Source organism: Mobula hypostoma, chromosome 6 (genome assembly GCF_963921235.1).
Source record: "Mobula hypostoma chromosome 6, sMobHyp1.1, whole genome shotgun sequence".
Taxonomy (NCBI): domain Eukaryota; kingdom Metazoa; phylum Chordata; class Chondrichthyes; order Myliobatiformes; family Myliobatidae; genus Mobula; species Mobula hypostoma.
In genome coordinates this window covers 165,673,943-165,694,544 of record NC_086102.1, presented here as the reverse complement: position 1 = coordinate 165,694,544, position 20,602 = coordinate 165,673,943, and the positions used below count along the sequence as shown (strand labels likewise).

The 20,602-nt window shown below is 38.9% G+C and overlaps 1 protein-coding gene across 1 annotated transcript in view; it reads right to left on the bottom strand.

Moving 5' to 3' along the window:
- dnah9l (dynein, axonemal, heavy polypeptide 9 like) overlaps nucleotides 1–20,602 on the bottom strand; it is a 317,674-nt gene that overhangs the window by 117,458 nt on the left and 179,614 nt on the right. Inside the window, 6 exon segments of the mRNA XM_063052593.1 lie at nucleotides 972–1,111; nucleotides 3,820–3,967; nucleotides 4,051–4,213; nucleotides 9,941–10,134; nucleotides 10,441–10,602; nucleotides 18,807–19,046. Coding sequence (XP_062908663.1) covers nucleotides 972–1,111; nucleotides 3,820–3,967; nucleotides 4,051–4,213; nucleotides 9,941–10,134; nucleotides 10,441–10,602; nucleotides 18,807–19,046 — 1,047 coding nt within the window.

Below are 20,602 nucleotides of genomic sequence, written 5' to 3'. Positions count from 1 at the left end.
CATGAAGGGATATCTTCAATATTACCCTGCAAAAATATTTCACTAAAACCCCTAAAACCCTCACTAATTTTTATAGATGCACCGTAGAAAGCATTCTTCTGGGGTGCATCACAACCTGGTATGGAAGTTGTCCTGTCTAAGACCAGAAGAAGCTGCAGAAGATCGTGAACAGGGCGCAGCACATCACACAAACCAATCTTCCATCCTTGGACTTACTTTACACCGCACGCTGTCAGAGCAGTGCTGCCAGGATAATCAAGGACACGACCTACCCAGCCAACACACTTTTCATCCCTCTTCCCTCCGGGAGAAGGCTCAGGAGCTTGAAGACTCGTACAGCCAGATTTGGGAACAGCTTCTTGCAAACTGTGATAAGACTGCTGAACGGATCCTGACCCAGATCTGGGCCATACCCTCTAAATATCTGGACCTGCCTCTCGGTTTTTTTGCACTACCTTATCTTCCATTTTCTATTTTCTATTTATGATTTATAATTTAAATTTTTAATATTTACTATCGATTTGTACTCCAGGGAGTGGGAAGCGCAGAATCAAATATCGCTGTGATGATTTTACGTTCTATTATCAATTGTTTGGCGACAATAAAGTATAAAGTACTGTTATAGAGTATGCAACCAGAATGCCAATCAAAATCTTACTGAAATGTTAGAAATAAAAGATTGAAGGTTCCTTTATAACTAAAATAGGAAAATTCCCATTTTATCCTGTAATTAAAATTTAGAGGTGGAACATGCAAATATAAAAGAGTACAGAATCTTTGGTTAAATATTTTTTAAAAAGCTTTGTTAAAACAGCAATTGAGCCACAGTTATTTTGGTGACATATATTGATCTCTAAAATTTTGACAAATAATACCACTTATTTCAGGCTTATTTACATATTTAAGATGAATATTGAACAGAAGAAAGCAAAATGTACTTAAAATTAAGTGATAGGCACAATGCATTTGACCTTTAATTGTTGTCTAATCCTGGCAATAAAGAATTGCCAGCAGTTCTCTCTGGTATCTAGCAATCCTAGGCCACGTAATTCCATTCTTATGGTTGAAATAATATTGTCCACTTCTTCTTCACTGAACAAATCTGGAATATCTGAACAAATCTGGAATATCCCCTGAAACACAGTTGTATACATCTACATTAATAGCTACCACAACATTCACTTGCATAAATATCAAAGCTACTAAAAGTCAAGTGTGTGTCAATACTGTAGCACTGTCAAAGAAAGGTCTAGATTTTGCGAGGTATTTTGCCATGGAAAAGCCACCAAATTTAGGATTTCCTTATACTTGGAATCATGGAAGGAAAACTTCTATTTATTTGATTAGTGAGGAATGGTTGTTGGAGAAAATGAACAGGACACTTACGCTTTCTTTTTGAGTTTCTTAATTGTTCACAACTTCTTAAAGTATTAGGTGATTTCATATGTTTTAGTTTTCTTATGTTAGAAAAGTATTTGTATTTTTGGAGTGTTATTTAAAAGGGCTATAGAGTTGCTTGACCAAATATTTTGCTGTGAGTTACTATCATGGAGTTTTTGTGTCACTCAACAGGAAGTTAGAGCTTCAGATTAATATCTCATTCTAAATATGGCACACCTGTTTAATACTCCAGCTAGATTTTTAAGCAATGGTTTCTAGAATGGAGATTGAGCCCAAAACATTCTGACTCAGAGGTAGAAAGAAACTGCCTAAGCATTTCTCTCAGTAGATAATCTTAAATGTTCTTGCCGATTTATAATTTCTTGACTCTCCCTTCCATAACCATCTTTTCATTTAAAGTTGTTCCAGAACTGAAACAGTAACAGTTCAGCCCTGTTCTGGATTCAGCTGTATTCACTGTTGTGATAATGGTGTCTTGATTTCATCCATTTCAAATGCTCACTCCTTTCCTTGCTGTAAATTTTATATGTAAGGGTTTAATATGTTGTAGTTCAGCAATGTAGAGAATAATTATCTGCATATAAGTAACTTGAAAAATTTTTTTGCAGTGTGCGTGCGTGCGTGTCTGTGCGTGTGTGTCTGCGTGCGATGTTGGCAGGACGATGTCTTTTTCATGCCTTTACAAGGCGCAGAGCGAGAGAGAGACTGTGTGACACGTCACTCCTCACACAGACATATCGCAGTATTTTTCCCTTTATTTTACGAGGTCGAGTTGCGATCTCGACACTCAACCCCGCATGGATGGAAAGCATACTCGGGAGCGGCCCCGACTGGATTCGAACCCGGGAACCTCCGCTCCAGAGTCCGGCGCTGATGTCATTGTGCCACCAGCCAGCCTAATATTTTTGAAATTTAAGTATATCAACTAGTTATACATGTTATATGTTTTCTGCTGAATTGACTTCACATACTTAGAGTTGGGCTTGTACCTCGATGTGACCCGTCAGCCACAATTATAGATCATTTACAGCAGAACAAATTATCTTGTATTCTATCTTGGTATTAATAGAGGAGACAAATTCTCAAATATTGTAGCTGAAAGGCATCTTTACATCCAAGTTGTCTCACCACCATTGGCAAGATTAGCCTGCATTTTGCCCTATTATCGCAACACACATGGAATCTTCTGAATTTCATATAGTTACACGATATTTGAATGGATACAGTCGACAAGGTACATTAAATGTCACAGTGCCTCTGCCCCACCCATACAGCTGATAGGTTGAGTACTGATCAATACCTTCTAAGTACTTAACTAGTCTCTCAGCTTGTTTTAATAAATTCGCAAGTTTTAATTGCCCTTCTGAAAATTCTTTAGAAACCAGTTTGACATTACACTGGAATTCTACATTATGCAGTGGTAAATTCATGTGGTTATGAATGAATCATTCATCAGATTTCATATGATGTACATTCTATAGGTTGCTTGAGAGCTCAGCTATGGATTAATGCAGCTTCTTAAAACACTATAAAATGAAGCAAAAATAGTGATTAACAAAGAGGCATAACTATAACAGCACTGTTTTGAAACAGGAATGGCACAAGAACCAAGTCACAAGTGCTGTAAGGAAGGTGAAAGCAATTGCCTGCAATATGGAGACATTATAAGGTATACTTAAAACAAAATTGTTGCTGTATCCTTGAAACCAAAGGACAGCCTATAGAGAAGAGGAAGGAGTGCCAGTATTGTTTAAATAGTATAGAATGTGCTTAAAATATGCACTTGAAATAGATTTAAAGGTTCAATGTATTGAAGACAACTGTAACTTTCTTGCATCTCAGTGAATGTCACTGCACTGTGATAGTCAGTTTCAAATCAATGGCAAACTGACACCCAGAGACGACAAAGCATATGAATTAAATAATGAGGTAACAACAAAGAAAATTCTTTTACATAGGTAAAGATCTCAATGATTCAGTTCATATATAGAGTAGTTATGTAAACATAGGCATGGTTTTTATCTATAGGAAAGCTGTACTTGCAATTATGTAGACTCAAAATTCAATAGAGAAAATAAACTTGTAAAATGAACTCTCTAAAGGTTTAAAATAAGGTTTACACATTAGCTATGCTAAATATTGTAAAGGTCTTTCCTAAATGCATTCAGCATTTATTGATTGCAGCAAATTATGTTTGGCTTGCATATTTTACAAAAGGTGAGGTAATGGATGTTGTATAACTAATCTTTATGGCTGACCCCTCACCTCCACTGATGAGGCCTATTCAGTAATTCAGTGACCTCTGCTCATTTTAAATATCATATGTCTGAAATGTTCCAAGAATGAATATTCCTGTCAAACTCTTTGTGCAGAAATTTGTGGTGCTATTACCAGAAAGTATCAAACTGAATTACTTACATTTGAATTAAAATGATTTATTACCTGAAGCCAACATGTCATTAATTAGAACTAGGAATCGTTCATCTGGTATTTGAGCATCTGTATGAAGGAATACTGTGCCAATATTCTTCACTCCAACTTTAATATACAAAGCAGCAATATCAGCCTGAATGATCATCAAGATAAAAAAAATTGTAAGGAGCTGGAAGTGAAAAAGTCATTGTCTTGTTTAATAATTAGCAACCTTACCCTGAGGTCAGGAATTCCATAGTTTTTGCGTAAGGTTATCTGAAACACCTCCAGTGAGCTGAGAAATGCTGCCAAACGACACAGGCTTTGTTTGCCACTCCCTCCGACACCAACCAAAAGAGCATTGCCTCGTGGAGCCTCCAAAATACGACTTATATGACAGCTGCATCAATTAAATAATTGGCATCTTAATGTCATGCAAGTACTTCGAAAGTACTAAAATATAAAGTGCTTCTACACCAAATTCACAGCAAAAAAAAATCTGGAAAATTCACCTCATAGGTGTGAAAAGAGTTTTTAAAAATGCTACGCCTGTATAATATGTATTGATAATTAGGGAAAAGATTGTTTCCACTTTTGGAGACAATTACCACCTTTTCTAAAAAAGAGGTGGTGGATGAACCTTTTACTTGAACACTTGTATTTGGTGCGATGAAGATACTCCAACTGTGAGTTTAAGAATGAAATTCAGATGTTTGTTTTATTATTGAAGGCTATGCAATGGACTTCCAGTCTAGATGATGCATAACTTGGAGATGAGCACGCAGGCAATTTTATCCTTATGCACCTGTTCCCTTAAAAATTTTAAGCATTAAGATTGTATATTTGGAAGGTCTTAAAGAAACAGCTATAGTGCCAAAAATATTTGGAAAGTATGCCAATTTATTTTTGTTGAACATGAAAGTCAAAAGGAGATAAATACCAAAAGTTCAAAGATTCATTTTATTATCAAGGTATACAACTCTGAAATTCTTCTTCTCCGGATAGCCATGAAATTAAAAAGGAAGGCATCATGATCTTCAACCCCCAAATCCCTCCTCCCTGAACAAAAATGGAACAGTCACATCAACCCCCCATCCTCTCTCCCCCCACCCACAAAAACACTGAATATATGCCCTGAAAATAATATTTATAACATTTAACTTAATGCATCTAGGGATGATTGATATAAGTAATATGTTACCTATCCCTACAGACCCATTATGAACCATAGTTTGATAGATTTTTTGGCACAGATAAACAGAGTCCGACACATTTCGGACATGGAGAAGTGTAATCAGTTGATCAATCAGGATTTTAAGGAAGTCCGAGAATAGTGGCCTCACTTTAATATGAATCAATACAAGGCTATTTTAGAGAGAGCATGAATTCAAAATTTTAAGTTATTGTGATGTTAATGTTGTAAACTCCAGTTACTGGTCCATTGTTTTAAAAATCATTATATCCATGATTTTGAATTGGCAGTTACTGGGAAATATTAATATACAGATCCTTCCTTACACAAGTTGCAGAAAGTAAACACAAGTTCATGTCTTTCCTTAAAGTAAGAGGAGCTGAGAAAGCCTGTATTCCCTTGAATGAAGCAGGAAACATCCAATAAGTCAGACACCATATGGGGGTAGATAAATAACTAATGTTTCAAGTCAGTGACCCTTCATCAGCTGCAGTCCATCTTACAGAGTATCCCAAGCATTTCTCTATTTATTTCAGATTTCTAGCGTTTGCTTTTCAATGTGTTCCCTTGGGTTTAGATGGTGATTTAATTGACTCTTATACAATTCTCCAGAGTCCTTCAAGCTAGTTGTGAGAAGAATGGCCTCCTCTGGCTGGCTGTGGAATAATTAGAGTTAAAATCTCAAAATAAGTATAACATTTGTTACCAGGTGACTGATGAATATCATTTTTTTTATTGTTAAAGTGCACTTATGTATTCACCTAAAATAGCTGCCTGTGCCTTTAAGAGAAAACGGTGTTGTCATTTTTCACGGATGGAGTAAAACAAAGAGTTGCCTTGTTCAGGAAAGGACGATGTTCAAATGTTTTTTCCAGGTTTGGTGAGGAAAAGTGAATAATATTTGATAATATCCATATAAATTTGTTTATATTTGTTTGTAAATCTCGAATATCAGTAATTTGATGTGTTTTACATAGTCATAGTCATACTTTATTGATTCCGGGGGAAATTGGTTTTCGTTACAGTTGCACCATAAATAATAAATAGTAATAGAACCATAAATAGTTAAATAGTAATATGTAAATTATACCAGTAAATTATGAAATAAGTCCAGGACCAGCCTATTGGCTCAGGGTGTCTGGCCCTCCAAGGGAGGAGTTGTAAAGTTTGATGGCCACAGGCAGGAATGACTTCCTATGATGCTCTGTGCTGCATCTTGGAGGAATGAGTCTCTGGCTGAATGTACTTCTGTGCCCACCCAGTACATTATGTAGTGGATGGGAGACATTGACCAAGATGGCATGCAACTTAGACAGCATCCTCTTTTCAGACACCACCGTCAGAGAGTCCAGTTCCATCCCCACAACATCACTGGCCTTACGAATGAGTTTGTTGATTCTGTTGGTGTCTGCTACCCTCAGCCTGCTGCCCCAGCACACAACAGCAAACATGATAGCACTGGCCACCACAGACTCGTAGAACATCCTCAGCATCGTCCGGCAGATGTTAAAGGACCTCAGTCTCCTCAGGAAATAGAGATGGCTCTGACCCTTCTTGTAGACAGCTTCAGTGTTCTTTGACCAGTCCAGTTTATTGTCAATTCGTATCCCCAGGTATTTGTAATCCTCCACCATGTCCACATTGACCCCCTGGATGGAAACAGGGGTCACCGGTACCTTAGTTCTCCTCAGATCTACCACCAGCTCCTTAGTCTTTTTCACATTAAGCTGCAGATAAGTTTGCTCACACCATGTGACAAAGTTTCCTACCGTAGCCCTGTACTCAGCCTCATCTCCCTTGCTGATGCATCCAACTATGGCTGAGTCATCCGAAAACTTCTGAAGATGACAAGACTCAGTGCAGTAGTTGAAGTCCGAGGTGTAAATGGTGAAGAGAAAGGGAGACAAGACGGTTCCCTGTGGAGCCCCAGTGCTGCTGATCACTCTGTCAGACACACAGTGTTGCAAGCACATGTACTGTGGTCTGCCAGTCAGGTAATCAAGAATCCATGACACCAGGAAAGCATCCACCTGCATCGCTGTCAGCTTCTCCCCCAGCAGAGCAGGGCGGACGGTGTTGAACACACTGGAGAAGTCAAAAAATATGACCCTCACAGTGCTCGCTGGCTTGTCCAGGTGGGCATAGAGACGGTTCAGCAGGTAGACGATAGCATCCTCAACTCCTAGTCAGGGCTGGTAGGTGAACTGGAGGGGATCTACGTGTGGCCTGACCATAGGCCAGAGCAGCTCCAGAACAAGTCTCATGTGGATGCTTTCAGATTTTCACGAGTAAATTGATCACTGCTGAATAGCCTGATTGTGAAGTTCCTTAATTGGCCTACTAGGTTAGGCTTTTTAGTCATTCAACTACAAGGCAATATATCGTAAAGGTTTATTTGTCTTTCTTTATTGTTTCATGACCAAACGTGAATTTAACAGAGTAATGTGAATGTGTTAATCTCTGTTCACGCAGCGTGAGCGAGGAGAACTCATTTCAAGGTCTAGACTATATGTGTTTGGAAGTTAAGCACGGGTGTGCCAAATGTGAGTATATCTCTTAGTAAGATGAGATGTATTCATATTTTCAATGTCATGTATAAGGTGCAGGGTTAGTGGGATTCTAGCATTATTTGTATTGTTTTTTTAAGAATTGCCACTACCGTAATGGTTTTGTATATTTTGTTTTAGTTATTTTCATATTGCATACGTAACAAGGATGTGGTCTGAAGTTAAACTGAGATTGTAATAGCGGGAACTTCTTAAAAAATTTATTTTGATACCCTCTTTCTGCAAAAAAAATCTAAAACAGATAAAGGAATTTAAGACCTGAAAAAGTATTTGTTGCCCTGTGTGTGCATTTTTCCTCAGTGTACAAGACATTGAAGTCAGTTGTGTACAAATCTCTTCATTAAAACATTGTGAATTTCTGGCATTCTCTGCCCAACAGGCTGCGGATCCATGAAATGAAAATATTCAAAACAGTGATCAAAATATTTTATATGGGAATGATGTAGGAAATGAGTTACATAAGAACGAAAAAGCACTAAAAAAAACAAGCAGAAGTCGGCCATAAAGAATCATGCGCCAGGTCCATCAGTAAATGAGATTAACACCATTTTTCTGCACTAATCTCATATCATTTGATTCCCTTTAACAGTCATGATCTCTCAGAATGGTAAATTTTGCTCAAGAGCTGAATGTCCCCACCCATACTTGTGTATTTTTATCCTAGATTTTAAATGATGACAGACATTTATGTCTGAACATCCAACTAAATACATATTCACTGTAGCTGCCCTCAAGTAGTTAAGGCCTCAAAACTGGATGGATATACGGATCATCGTGGTAGAATGTCCACAACATGCTGAATGAGTTCTGCTGAGGAGTAAAGTAAAACAGAAGTTGATGTCTGCATTGGTTCAGTACCAATGAGCTATGTGACCAGTAGATGTTCTGGATGGAACCTGAGGCAGGACAGAACGTAGACACACTATTACTAGGATATTGACCACAAACCTGGGTTGCATCTGAGGAGGAAACAACTAATGGCTGGCAATGACGTGTCATTTTCTTTGGCAGCAAGGGGGCCTAAAGATAGTTTTTGTTATGGTAGGATGTAGTAGGCCTTTAATGACTACTGGCTCAATTTAGCGTAAACCAATTAGCTACAAAACAGCTGGCTACTTGGTGGTTGTACTTAGGACAAACCAATATCTAATACAGGACCTTAATATAACATTCGAAGAGATTAATGAATGTTTTATGGTTTTATGATATCCAAACTCGGCATGCATCTGTTGCTGTTTAGATAAGAGAAACTAGGCATCTGAAATAGGCCTCACTGGACAAATTCTCCACTCAAACAGGCGCAAGTTATCCAGAATTTCCCAATGGAAATATACTTGTCACAGCAACATAATAGAAATTTCCATTATAGTATTTTAAGCAACATGCAAACTGATGGATTAATGTTATTTTTAAAATCTGGTTTGAGAATACACTTAATTAAACCAGTCAGTATCTGAACACATTTTCTCTTTAAATGAAACACCGAATTTCAATTATTCCATTTTACTTCATCAGTCCAAAACAAAACACAGTTTTTAGTTTTGTTTTTACATTTCTACAACCTGACAGGTGGAAAATGTTGTTCGGAGAATGTCAGTATGGCTTACATTTCTAATATTCAATTGTGAATTTTTTGAAACGAGAGCTGATCGGAAAATAACACTCTACTCAGAATGATTTAGTCTAAATTAAAATTTAGGTTCCATATTGGACTAAAAACTGTCCTATACAGGAAGAACAGGGCAATTTACAATAAGAACCCAGGGAAAAGATTTTTTAAAAAAAGTTTGTAATATAAATACAAGGGTAGATATTTACCATATTGCACATTAGTAATTTTAATCTGTCAGATAATCTGTTGTTATAATCCATAAAAAATGTCATTGCCAGATGACCTCAAAAAACTGCCAATACCATTGATTACAAAGTCTAAAATTCCCTCATGCAAAAACAGCAGGCCACTATGAAGGAATTAATTAGCCAATGCCTAAGGAGGACCCTTTTGAAAAGGATATTTGCATTTGTTTTTGTGTTTTGTTGTTTTTCAACCCGATCTCCCATTATAATCATCTTGATAGAAGTGAGTCATCTTAAATAGCAATAAGTCACTTGAATATTCTGACACCTTAGATACTTTGGAAATTAGAGAGGATCGAGGTATATTCTGCAGAAGTCCGGTTATGTGTGCTGCAGTGTTTAGAATGTTTAAGGAAATTGAAGCAGATCAGATTTATGCAATTGCAAATATTGCGTTTCAACAGCTGTCATGGGACATAATATATTTTTATATTGGGTCACTTAAAATATTTTTACTAATCTACTTTTATCAGTATTGCATTAAAGAAGCTTTATGTTATATAATACGTACATATGCTGCATAGCCTCAGTGAATAGAACAAGGTTCATCACTGCATGTAGTTCATTGTAATGTTCAAGTGCATCTGTAAGAATTCTATGTAGCTTCTTCAAATCAGTTACAGGCGAATATCGAGGCTCTCCGACACCTTGGGCGAAGTGGCAGTAAATCAATGGCTTTTGGGTGAAAATATGCTCACCAATGACCTAAAACCAAAATAACAGTGAATTTGTCACAATAACACGAAGTTATATTCAAATATTTGAAACATTAGCTTCATAGTCTGATGTGGAGTTCTTTAGTCAAATTGGGTTGATTATCAAAATGTTTAAGTGGATAAATGGATTTATTACTTCAAAATTAGTTGTTTCAGTTAATCATTTACTAATGGAGATATTTTCAAGTCAGGAACACGAAGTTCTATTTGGAAGTTGATTGTGATTGTGGCTGCCTCTGGGCTTGAGACTGGTTATGAAACAAAGAGCACTTGGTGCCCTCTCATGAGACAATACCTCAAAGTATCTCTTTGCAGTATCAAAAAGGACTTTGTAAAATAGTTCAATATCTTTTTCTTCCATTAGTTTGTCAGCATATACTCTGGACGATTCATGAAGCCATAAAGAAATTAAATCTGTTGGCAGCCGTACATAATCTGGAGTAACAAAAAGAATTCCCTGGAAACAGGAATATTTGGCAAACATCAGAATCAGTCCATCAGTTATTTATCTCAAAAATTGTACATTTATTCGGTTTACGGTGCTGGTCAAGTAACATTGTATTTGCTTCACACAGAATTATTTCATCATTAAATGTTCATATCTGCAGCTACAGTAGAACTATTCATGAATTTGATTGAGCACTTTAGGGCATTTTATCTACGTGCTATTAATATATCAGGAATGAGGTGCAGTCTAATTTGAGTGATGATTCTGTGTAATGGCTATCCAAAGTCGAACCAGACTATTTCCAAATATTATGTCCCTGTTTGACTCGGTAATGAATATCTGACCCCCTAAAAATCCAGCATCAGGGTCACTGAATACCTTAATAAAATCACTCAATACTACGCCCATTTAATTTGTCGTTGAAACCCTTATTTTGTGCTTTGGACATCTCCTGACTACCTTTCTCAACCCCTCTCCATCACACCTTGAGCTTATCTAAAACTCCACTGTTGTACTTCAAATACGGTTAAAAATTAATTTACCATCAGACATAATTTAGTCCTAATCTTGCAATGACTTAATTTAAATACTAATCTTGTGTTCCTCTTTCCATGAACTTAACCTGTCTCTATCAAAGCCATCCCCATAAAGCCTAGAGATCTCTTATTCTGGTTGCTTGCATTCGAAGGCCACAAGCTTTGGAGTTATCTTCCCAACTTTCTCCACATCTCTTCTCCATTATGTTAATGAGAAAGTATAAACACCTAGATCTGGCCATGGTGACATTTTGATTACTCACACCCATATCTCTGCTCACCGTCCCTCTGCATTGTTATTACTTTAACTTATTCTGGCTCAATGTAGTGTGTAATGATTTAATCTGTACTATAAACAGTGTACAAGACAAGCTTTTCAGTTTGTCTTTGTATATTTAACAATAATAAACCAATAGCCTTGATACCCTGAAACAGTTGAGGCCAGTTCATTAGCTATATTTAAGAGGGAGTTAGATATGGCCCTTGTGGCTAAAGGGATCAGGGGGTATGGGGGGAAGACTGGTACAGGGTTCTGAGTTGGATGATCAGCCATGATCATACTGAATGGCGGTGCAGTCTCGAAGGGCCGGATGGCCTACTCCTGCACCTATTTTCTATGTTTCTATGTTACACCCTCCTGTTTCACAAGCAATAAATCATATTGTGAAGTCAGCAGCCACAGTAGGTGTCATTTTAATAAAGGGATTGCTCTTTCTCCTTCCCCCCTCAATTTAAAGACAAAATAAAAAGAATTATTGAAGAGAAATCAGGGACAGAAAATGAAAGATCGTGTAAGAAACTGGAACAGGCTATACCCAGCATGGCTGAAAAGTGGCACCAGCGAGAAATCTCCAGTACATTTCCCACTGCCTTTCTGTGACTGAAGTACACGCAACAGGGAGAGGGAAGTTCACTTGTTGAAGAGGCAGAAATGCATAGCAAAAGATTAGATTGCTAACTCTCACCAGCTCTCCCACATACAATATCTGATCAATCATACTACCTTCTCTTTGCACTCCAGCGCCCACAGTTTCCAAACCAAAGAAACTGTTAAAGCCACACCACACCTCATTTATTTGTTACTTTGGGTATTTATTTACAGAGCATTTTTAACGGTTCAGTACCATAATCAAAACCATCGCATTTTGGAAAATCACCATTTTCATTGAATTTTAACAAGTTGTGGTTGTAAACTGGAAACTTATGGGTAGAGATACTACTTTGGAAACAAATGGTAAGCTGGTGGCAAAAATATCCAAAGATGAAAGGTCCTCCTGCCCCAAACACCAACATCCCCCACCACCATCATCAAATTTCCATTCAAACCCAAATGCACGTCGCTATATAGTGATTCACATGTGCGTCCAATCAAACATTGTCTAAGGAGATTTTTTTTCCAAAATACATTTTGCATGTAAAAATGAAATATCTTGATATATTTAAGTACTGCAATTACAGTCAGATTAATTCAGCTAAAATTGCATAGTATCAAATGTTTGAATGAGTACTCAATCCACCATCTGTAAATAACCAAAATTTAATTCTGAAAGTTTCCCTAAAACACACGCAGCCAGAATCATTTGTGACTTAAGCAGATGCACACATGATATCAATCTTTAAAATTATGCTCAAAAGTTCATAAAACATGTCATCTCACACTCTACCACTTGAAAAAGTTTAGTTTTTAGATGCTGTTCAAATTAATGAACATCTTTCTTTAAATAAGGAAACCAATACTGAAAACACCAGTCCAGCCTCACCAATACCTTTTAGATGCTGAGTCATAGCAATACAGCACTGATACAGACTATTCACCCATACAAGTTCGTGCTAATCATGTCATCCACCTAATTTCCTGCATTCAGCCTCTCCCCTCCATCTACCTATCCAAGAGCTTCTTAGCTGAAACAATTGTACCTATTAACACCAGCATATAACCTGTTCTACCAGAGGTCCCAACACACAAAACCACTGCTACACCACGATAAGGAATGCCTATCATCCCTTTCCTAGACTGCATTTTGGCAAGTCAGATCATTTGGCTGTACTCCTACATACAGACAGAACCGAAAGAGCAAGGCTCCAGAGATCAAGGCAACTAAGGAGTGGTCGCTGAGGCAGAAGAATGGGAGTGGAGATGCTAAGCAATCACTACACCTTGCCCAAGGGTGACCAGCAGGCTAGTGGAGGGAAGGTTGTAAATTTAGTCGACTCCGTCTGGGGCACTAGCCTACAAAGTACCCAGGACATCTTAAGGGAGCGGTGTCTCAGAAAGGCAGAGTCCATTGTTAAGGACCTCCAGCATCCGGGGCGTGCCCTTTTCTCACTGTTGCCATCAGGTAGGAGATACAGAAGCCTGAAGGCAAACATTCAGCGATTCAGGAACAGCTTCTTCCCCTCAGCCATCTGATTCCTAAATGGACATTGAAGCTTTGGACACCACCTCATTTTCTTTTAATATACAATATTTCTATTTTTGCACATTTTTAAATAATCTATTAAATATACATAATTGATTTACTTGTTTATTATGTTTTATTTTATTTATTATTATTCGTAGTATTTTTTCTCTCTCTGCTAGATTATGTACAGTATTGCTGCTAAGTTAACAAATTTCACGTCACATGCCAGTGATAATAAACCTGATTCTGATTCTGACATCTCCTTTGGTAGAGCCGTATCTCCACCCCACCACCCAAACCTGACATAAGCACATAAAATTATGAGGCATGGATAGGATAGAGTGCAAGAGTCTTTTGCCCTCTAGGGTGAAAATCTTAAATACTAGGTTTTAGATGAGATGGGAAATGTTTAAAGGAAAATTTGTACGATTATGTTTTTTTACACACCGAATAGTTGGAGCCTGGAACATGCTGCCAGGGAAGATAGAGAAGCAGATACAATGGTGGTACTTAAGACAAATCAGGCTGAGGGCAGAGGAATACAGGTCATGTACAGGCAGATGGGATGAATTGACAATGGCATCAGGGTTAGCACAAACATGGGGGGGGCAGAAGGGCCTGTACCCACACTTTGCTGTTCTGTCATTCTTTATTTCTGCCAAAATGGACAACTTTACATTTTCCCACAATATGCTCCATTTGATATATCTCTGCCACCTCACACAATCTGTCTGTCTGTCTTTGCAAACTCCTTATGTCCTCCTCGGAACTTTTTTTTCTCTTGGACAAATTCAAACTGGTGCACCTGTGGATGAAATTATCTTCCTGTACAATCTATTTTAAATGTGTACAAAACATAATAGCAATTCTACTTGCACAGAACATAATATGCAGTTAAAATTCAATTATCTTTATCAGTTTTGGATGATGGGGTGGTAAATTGGATTAGTAAGTATGCAGACGATACTAAGATAGGAGGTGTTGTGGATCATGAAGTAGGTTTTCAAAGCTTGCAGAGAGATTTAGGCCAGTTAGAAGAGTGGGCTGAAAGATGGCAGATGGAGTTTAATGCTGACAAATGTGAGGTGCTACATTTTGGTAGGACTAATCAAAATAGGACATACTTAGTAAATGGTAGGGCATTGAAGAATGCAGTAGAATAGAGGGATCTAGGAATAATGGTGCATAGTTCCCTGAAAGTGGAATCTCATGTGGATAGTGTGGTGAAGGAAGCTTTTGGTATGCTGGCCTTTATAAATCAGAGCATTGAGTATAGGAGTTGGGATGTAATGTTGAAATTGTACAAGGCATTGGTAATGTCAAATTTGGAGTATTGTGTACAGTTCTGGTCACTGAATTTTAGGAAAGATGTCAACAAAATTGAGAGAGTACAGAGAAGATTTACTAGAATGTTACCTGGGTTTTATCTCCTAAGTTACAGAGAAAGGTTGAACAGGTTGGGTCTTTATTCTTTGGAGTGTAGAGGTTGAGGGGGGACTTGATAGAGGTATTTAAAATTATGAGGGGGATAGATAGAGTTGACGTGGATAGGCTTTTTCCATTGAGAGTGGGGGAGATTCAAACATAAGTTGAGAGTTAAAGGGCAAAAGTTTAGGGGTAACATGAGGGGGAACTTCTTTAGTCAGAGAGTGGTAGCTGTGTGGAATGAGCTTCCAGCAGAAGTGGTTGAGGCAGGTTCGATATTGTCATTTAAAGTTAAATTGGATAGCTATATGGACAGGAAAGGAATGGAGGGTTATGGGCTGAGTGCAGGTCAGTGGGACTAGGTGAGAGTAAGAGTTCGGCATGGACTAGAAGGGTTGAGATGGCCTGTTTCCGTGCTGTAATTGTTATATGGTTATATGGTTATAGTTTTGCTGATTTAAACAAAGTAAACCTCCACCCCTGCCCCCCAAAGCTAGCAGAAATCCTTGATGCACACACTCCAATTCTGTGGAATTCCTTGCCACAAGCAGCTGCAGAGGCCAAGTCTTTATGTATATTTAAGGTAGAGGTTGATAGATTCTTGACTGGTCAAGGCACGAAGGGATACGGGAGAAGGCAGGAGACTGGGGCTTAGTGGGCCAAATGGCCTAATTCTGCTCCTATATCTTATATCCTCTTCTTGGGCTGGCTCTTGAAATCAAAGACTTGCTTCTACTTCAGTTTTGTATGTTTCGAGGTGGCTGATGGAGTCAGAGAGGAAGCCTTAAGCTCTTACATTGAGGGGGCAAGTGGAGGCTGATGGGATGGGTAGATGGATAGTTTGTGAAGTGTTCCTTTCCAGATGTCACCCACATGGAGACTCTATGTTCCTAATGAATACCCTTGAGGTTCTACACACTACTGAGTGCCTCCTTTTCACAATGACTGGCCATGATTTGCCAGGAGTCAGTGAGGATACTGCATTTCTACAAGGTTTTAAACACAAGCTTAAACTATTTTCTTTGCCCACTTGGTGATATCTTTTTGTATGGAGTTTGATACGGGGTGTCAGTTTTAGAGTGTTGGGTACTCAAGTGACATGGTGAGTGTAGTTAAGTTCTCTCTGCAAGGGATGTTGCCCTGAGAATCAAAGTGTATGTCAGTTCACCTACCTTTTCGATGAATGGGGGTGGGGGGGTGGTTTGGATCATTTGCGGACAGCATTAGTGGTATCCTTCCATTGCCTTGAGAAGGGCAAGGCAGTCTGGTACACACACAGTTGCCCATTCATGTAACACGCATTTGCAAAAACACAAAGAAAATATCAAAGGACTAAGAACATAATTCAAAGCAATTGAATGAATTTAAAGTAATTATTCTCTCCCAATGAAATTATTAGACTGCTATATTCTCACCACGCAGACTTCCCAATCCAGCTAAGGTCAAGATAGGGAAGTTTATGATTCTGATGAAAAGCCAAATAACAGAGCTTGTGTATTGGGATCATTGTAATGGTAGAGTGGAAGGTCAAACTTTGGCAGTCGAATGCCCAGTTATGTTGGTTAAAAATCAGCAGTTCCAGTAAAAAAAATACTTTTTAAGCAAAAAGCCCAATCTGAAAGCATTGTCTGACTGAGATAATCCATTAAATTGACTCCAGTAAGGTCTTCTGAAACACAGGAATGAGCTCTATCCCAGAAATGCCTCGGGTATCTGGTAACTGGGACAGTGTTTTGCTAGCTATAAATCAAAGGTACTTAAAAGGTAGCTTTAAATATTTCTGACTTTTAAAGGTATTTGAAACCTATTGATGATGTAATTTTTTAAAGTTGATTTTTAAAATCAGTTCATCAAAGCCATCAAATAATGCAAATAATTAACACTCTGGAGGAACTCAGCGGGTCGGGCAGCATCTGTGGAAATGATGAGTCGACGTTTCGAGCTGGAACCATTCATCAGGACTGAGGAGGGAAGGGGCAGAAGCCCTATAAAGAAGGTGGGGGGAGGGTGGGAAGGAGAAGGCTGGTAGGTCCAGTTGAAAAACCAGTAATTTGAAAGATAAAGGGGTGGGGGAGGGGAAGCAGGGAGGTGATAGGCAGGGAAGGTGAAGAAGGAATAGGGGAAAGCACAATGGGTAGTAGAAGGAGATGGAACCATGAGGCAGGTGGTAGGCAGCTGGGGGAGGGGGCAGAGTGAAATAGGGATAGGGGAAGGGGGGGGGGAATTACCGGAAGTTGGAGAATTCTATGTTCATACCAAGGGGCTGGAGACTACCTAGACGGTATATGAGGTGTTGCTCCTCCAACCTGAGTTTAGCCTCATCATGGTAGTAGAGGAGGCCATGTATGGACATATCTGAATGGGAATGGGAAGCAGAGTTGAAGTGGGTGGCTACTGGGAGATCCTGTCTGTTGTGGCGGCCGGAGCGGAGGTGCTCGACGAAGCGGTCCCCCAATCTGCGTCGGGTTTCACCGATGTAGAGGAGGCCGCACCGGGAGCACCGGATGCAATAGATGACCCCAACAGACTCACAAGTGAAGTGTTGCCTCACCTGGAAGGACTGTTTGGGGCCTGAATGGTGGCAAGAGAGGAGGTGTAGGGACAGGTGTAGCACTTACGCCTACAGGGATAAGTGCCGGGTGGGAGATCCGTGGGGAGGGATGTGTGGATAAGGGAGTCGCGGAGGGACCGATCCCTGTGGAAAGCGAAGAGGGGTGGAGAGGGAAAGATGTGCTTAGTGGTGGGGTCCTGTTGAAGGTGGCGGAAGTTGCGGAGGTCCCAGCATCTGCAGATTATTTTGTGTGTATGTAAGTAATTAAGAATGCTCATCTTCTGAATCTTTGCCCCAAGTGGCTCATTATAATGAATAGGTTCTTGAAACCAATGCCAGATCTAACCTGGCACAGAATCAGCAGGACAACTCTCCAGAGTAATTGGGCTCTGCCACTGTACCCAAGGCAAAGAATGGAAAAATGCAGCTTTATCTTCCCACAGTCTGGGATGAGCCAAGTTGGACAGAGCATGAACAATGTCTTAACTTACTGCTTTGTACACAATTGAACACTTGCCATTCTGGTAAAGTTTTAGTGTTCTCACACTCACAACTAGCTTTTGTTGAAGGAATCCATTCTGTATACTACAAGCTCTATATTATGATCCAAATGTTAACTCAAGAGCTACAAACTCATCCTGGAAGCACAAAATCAGAATTAGAATCAGGTTTATTATCATCGGCATGTAACGTGAAATTTGTTAACATAGCAGCAGCAGCTCAATGCAATACATAATCTTGCAGAGAAATAAATAATAAATGAAATAATAATAAACAAGTAAATCAATTATGTATATTGAATAGATTAAAAAACATGCAAAAACTGAAATACTGTATATTTAAAAAAAAGTGAGGTAGTGTCCAAAGATTCAATGTCCATTTAGGAATCAGATGGCAGAGAGGAAGAAGCTGTTCCTGAATCGCTGAGTGTGTGCCTTCAGGCTTCTGTATCTCCTACCTGATGGTAACAGAGAGAAAAGGGCATGCCCTGGGTCTTGGAGGTCCTTAATAATGGACACTGCCTTTCAGAGGCACCACTCCCTAAAGACGTCCTGGGTATTTTGTAGGCTAGTAACCAAGATGGAGCTGACTAGATTTACAACCTAAATGATAACTGTGTTTATCATCATTAAAACTCACAGGAAATATAAAAAGTATTAAGAATATCACACTCAAACTTGTAAGCAAATGTACTGATTTTAAAAGGAAGGTACTTTAGAAATGTTATTTCTAGAAGATACTATTCTGGTAGCTAAACACATCCAGTTTCGTGAATCAACACAGAACATGTAAACATACCTGGAAGATGTTGGATAGATCTCGTAAGTTAAAAACATAATGGAACCTGATTGCTGTTGGTAAGAAAATCTGGCTCATTTTTTGATGAAGACAGATAGAAGCCCAAACAACAGTATTAATCATTTTCATAACATTGTAACTGAAATTGTTTTCTTTAAAGTATGCATTAAGAATGCTGCTGTATATTGTAGTCAAAGACTCCACTCCTGGTAAATTTACTGCAAAGACGGAGAAGTGTCTCTGCAAAATAAGAGAACATTAAATCAAAATTATCAAACTTTTTCAACAGCAAATGAAAGTAGAAATCCAGAGGAAAATAAGTTTTTTGTTAATTGCAAGTTCTCATAAAATACATGGCTGGCTTGCATTGCATGAGAATTTCAAAATTGTTCTTGTAATTCAATTAATTTTAGAATTGTCTACAATGGTTATACATCTAGTTCTGTGTGCTTTATTTAATGGGTTCTCTCCAGTTAGTAATCTTCCATTTAGAGAAGCTTCATCTAGAGAGGGTTAATGATAAAGTGCAAGATCATAACAAGATAGACTGCGGATTCTGTTTATCAGGAGACTACCTTATACCATGACCCAGCAGGGTGGAAACTCCCCTTCAGCCTGGTCATACATGCCTTCAGGCTTTCCTGTCTTCTGCTCGATGGAAGAGAGGAGCAGGGAGAATGTTCAGAGTGAGTGCAAGCTTTGATTATGCAGTCCGCTTTACTGAAGCAGCAAAAAAATACAGAGCGTCCATGGAGGAGAGGCTGGTTTTCATGACGAACTGAGCTGTTTCCTCAGTTCATTATTTAACCTATGGCTCATCGATAAAAACTGGTAACAAAGTTCAATATAAATTTATTATCAAAGTACATACAGTATATGTTACCATATATAACCCTGACATTTGCTTTCTTGCAGGCATATGCAGTAAATCCAAGAAACAGAATAGAATCAACAAGGGATCACACCCAACAGGACGGACAAACAACCAAGAAACTGTGCAAGTACAAAAGAAAAATTAATCATCAAAAGTAAGCAATAAATATCAAGAACATGAGATGAGTCCTTGAAAGTGAATCCATAGGATGTGGGAACAATTCAGTGATGGGGTGAGTGAAGTTATCCCCTCTGGTTCAAGAGCCTGATGGTTGAAGAGTAATAATTTTCCCTGAACTTGATGGGAGGCTCCTGTACCTCCTTCCTGATAGCAGCAGCGAGAAGAGAGCATGGCCTGGGTGTTGGGGTACCTGATAATGGATGCTACTTTCCTGTGACAATACTCCATATAGATGTGCTCAATGGTGTGGAGGATCTTATCCATGATGGACTGGGCCGTGTCCACAACATTTTGTAGGTTTTTTTGTTCATGGGCATTGGTGTTTCCATACTACAGCATGATACAACCAGTCAGTCTTCTCTCTACTGCATATCTATAGAAGTTTGTCAAAGTTCTAGATGTCATGATGAGTCCTTGCAAACTTCTAAGGAAGTAGAGCCACTGTGGTGCTTTCTTTGTCATTGCACTTATGCACCGGACACAGGACAGATCCTCCAAAATAATAACACTGTGGAATTCAAAGTTGCTGACCCTCTCAGCCTCTGATCCTCCAATGAGGATTGTGCACCTCCAATTTCCTCTTCCTGAAGCCGAGAATCAGCTCCTTGGTCTTGCTGACATTCCATGGGAGGTTGTTGTTGTGGCATCACTCAGCTAGTTTTTCAATCTCCCTCCCACATAGTGATTCGTCACCAAGTTGGATTCAGCCAATGGCAGTGGTGATGTCAGCAAACTTACATAT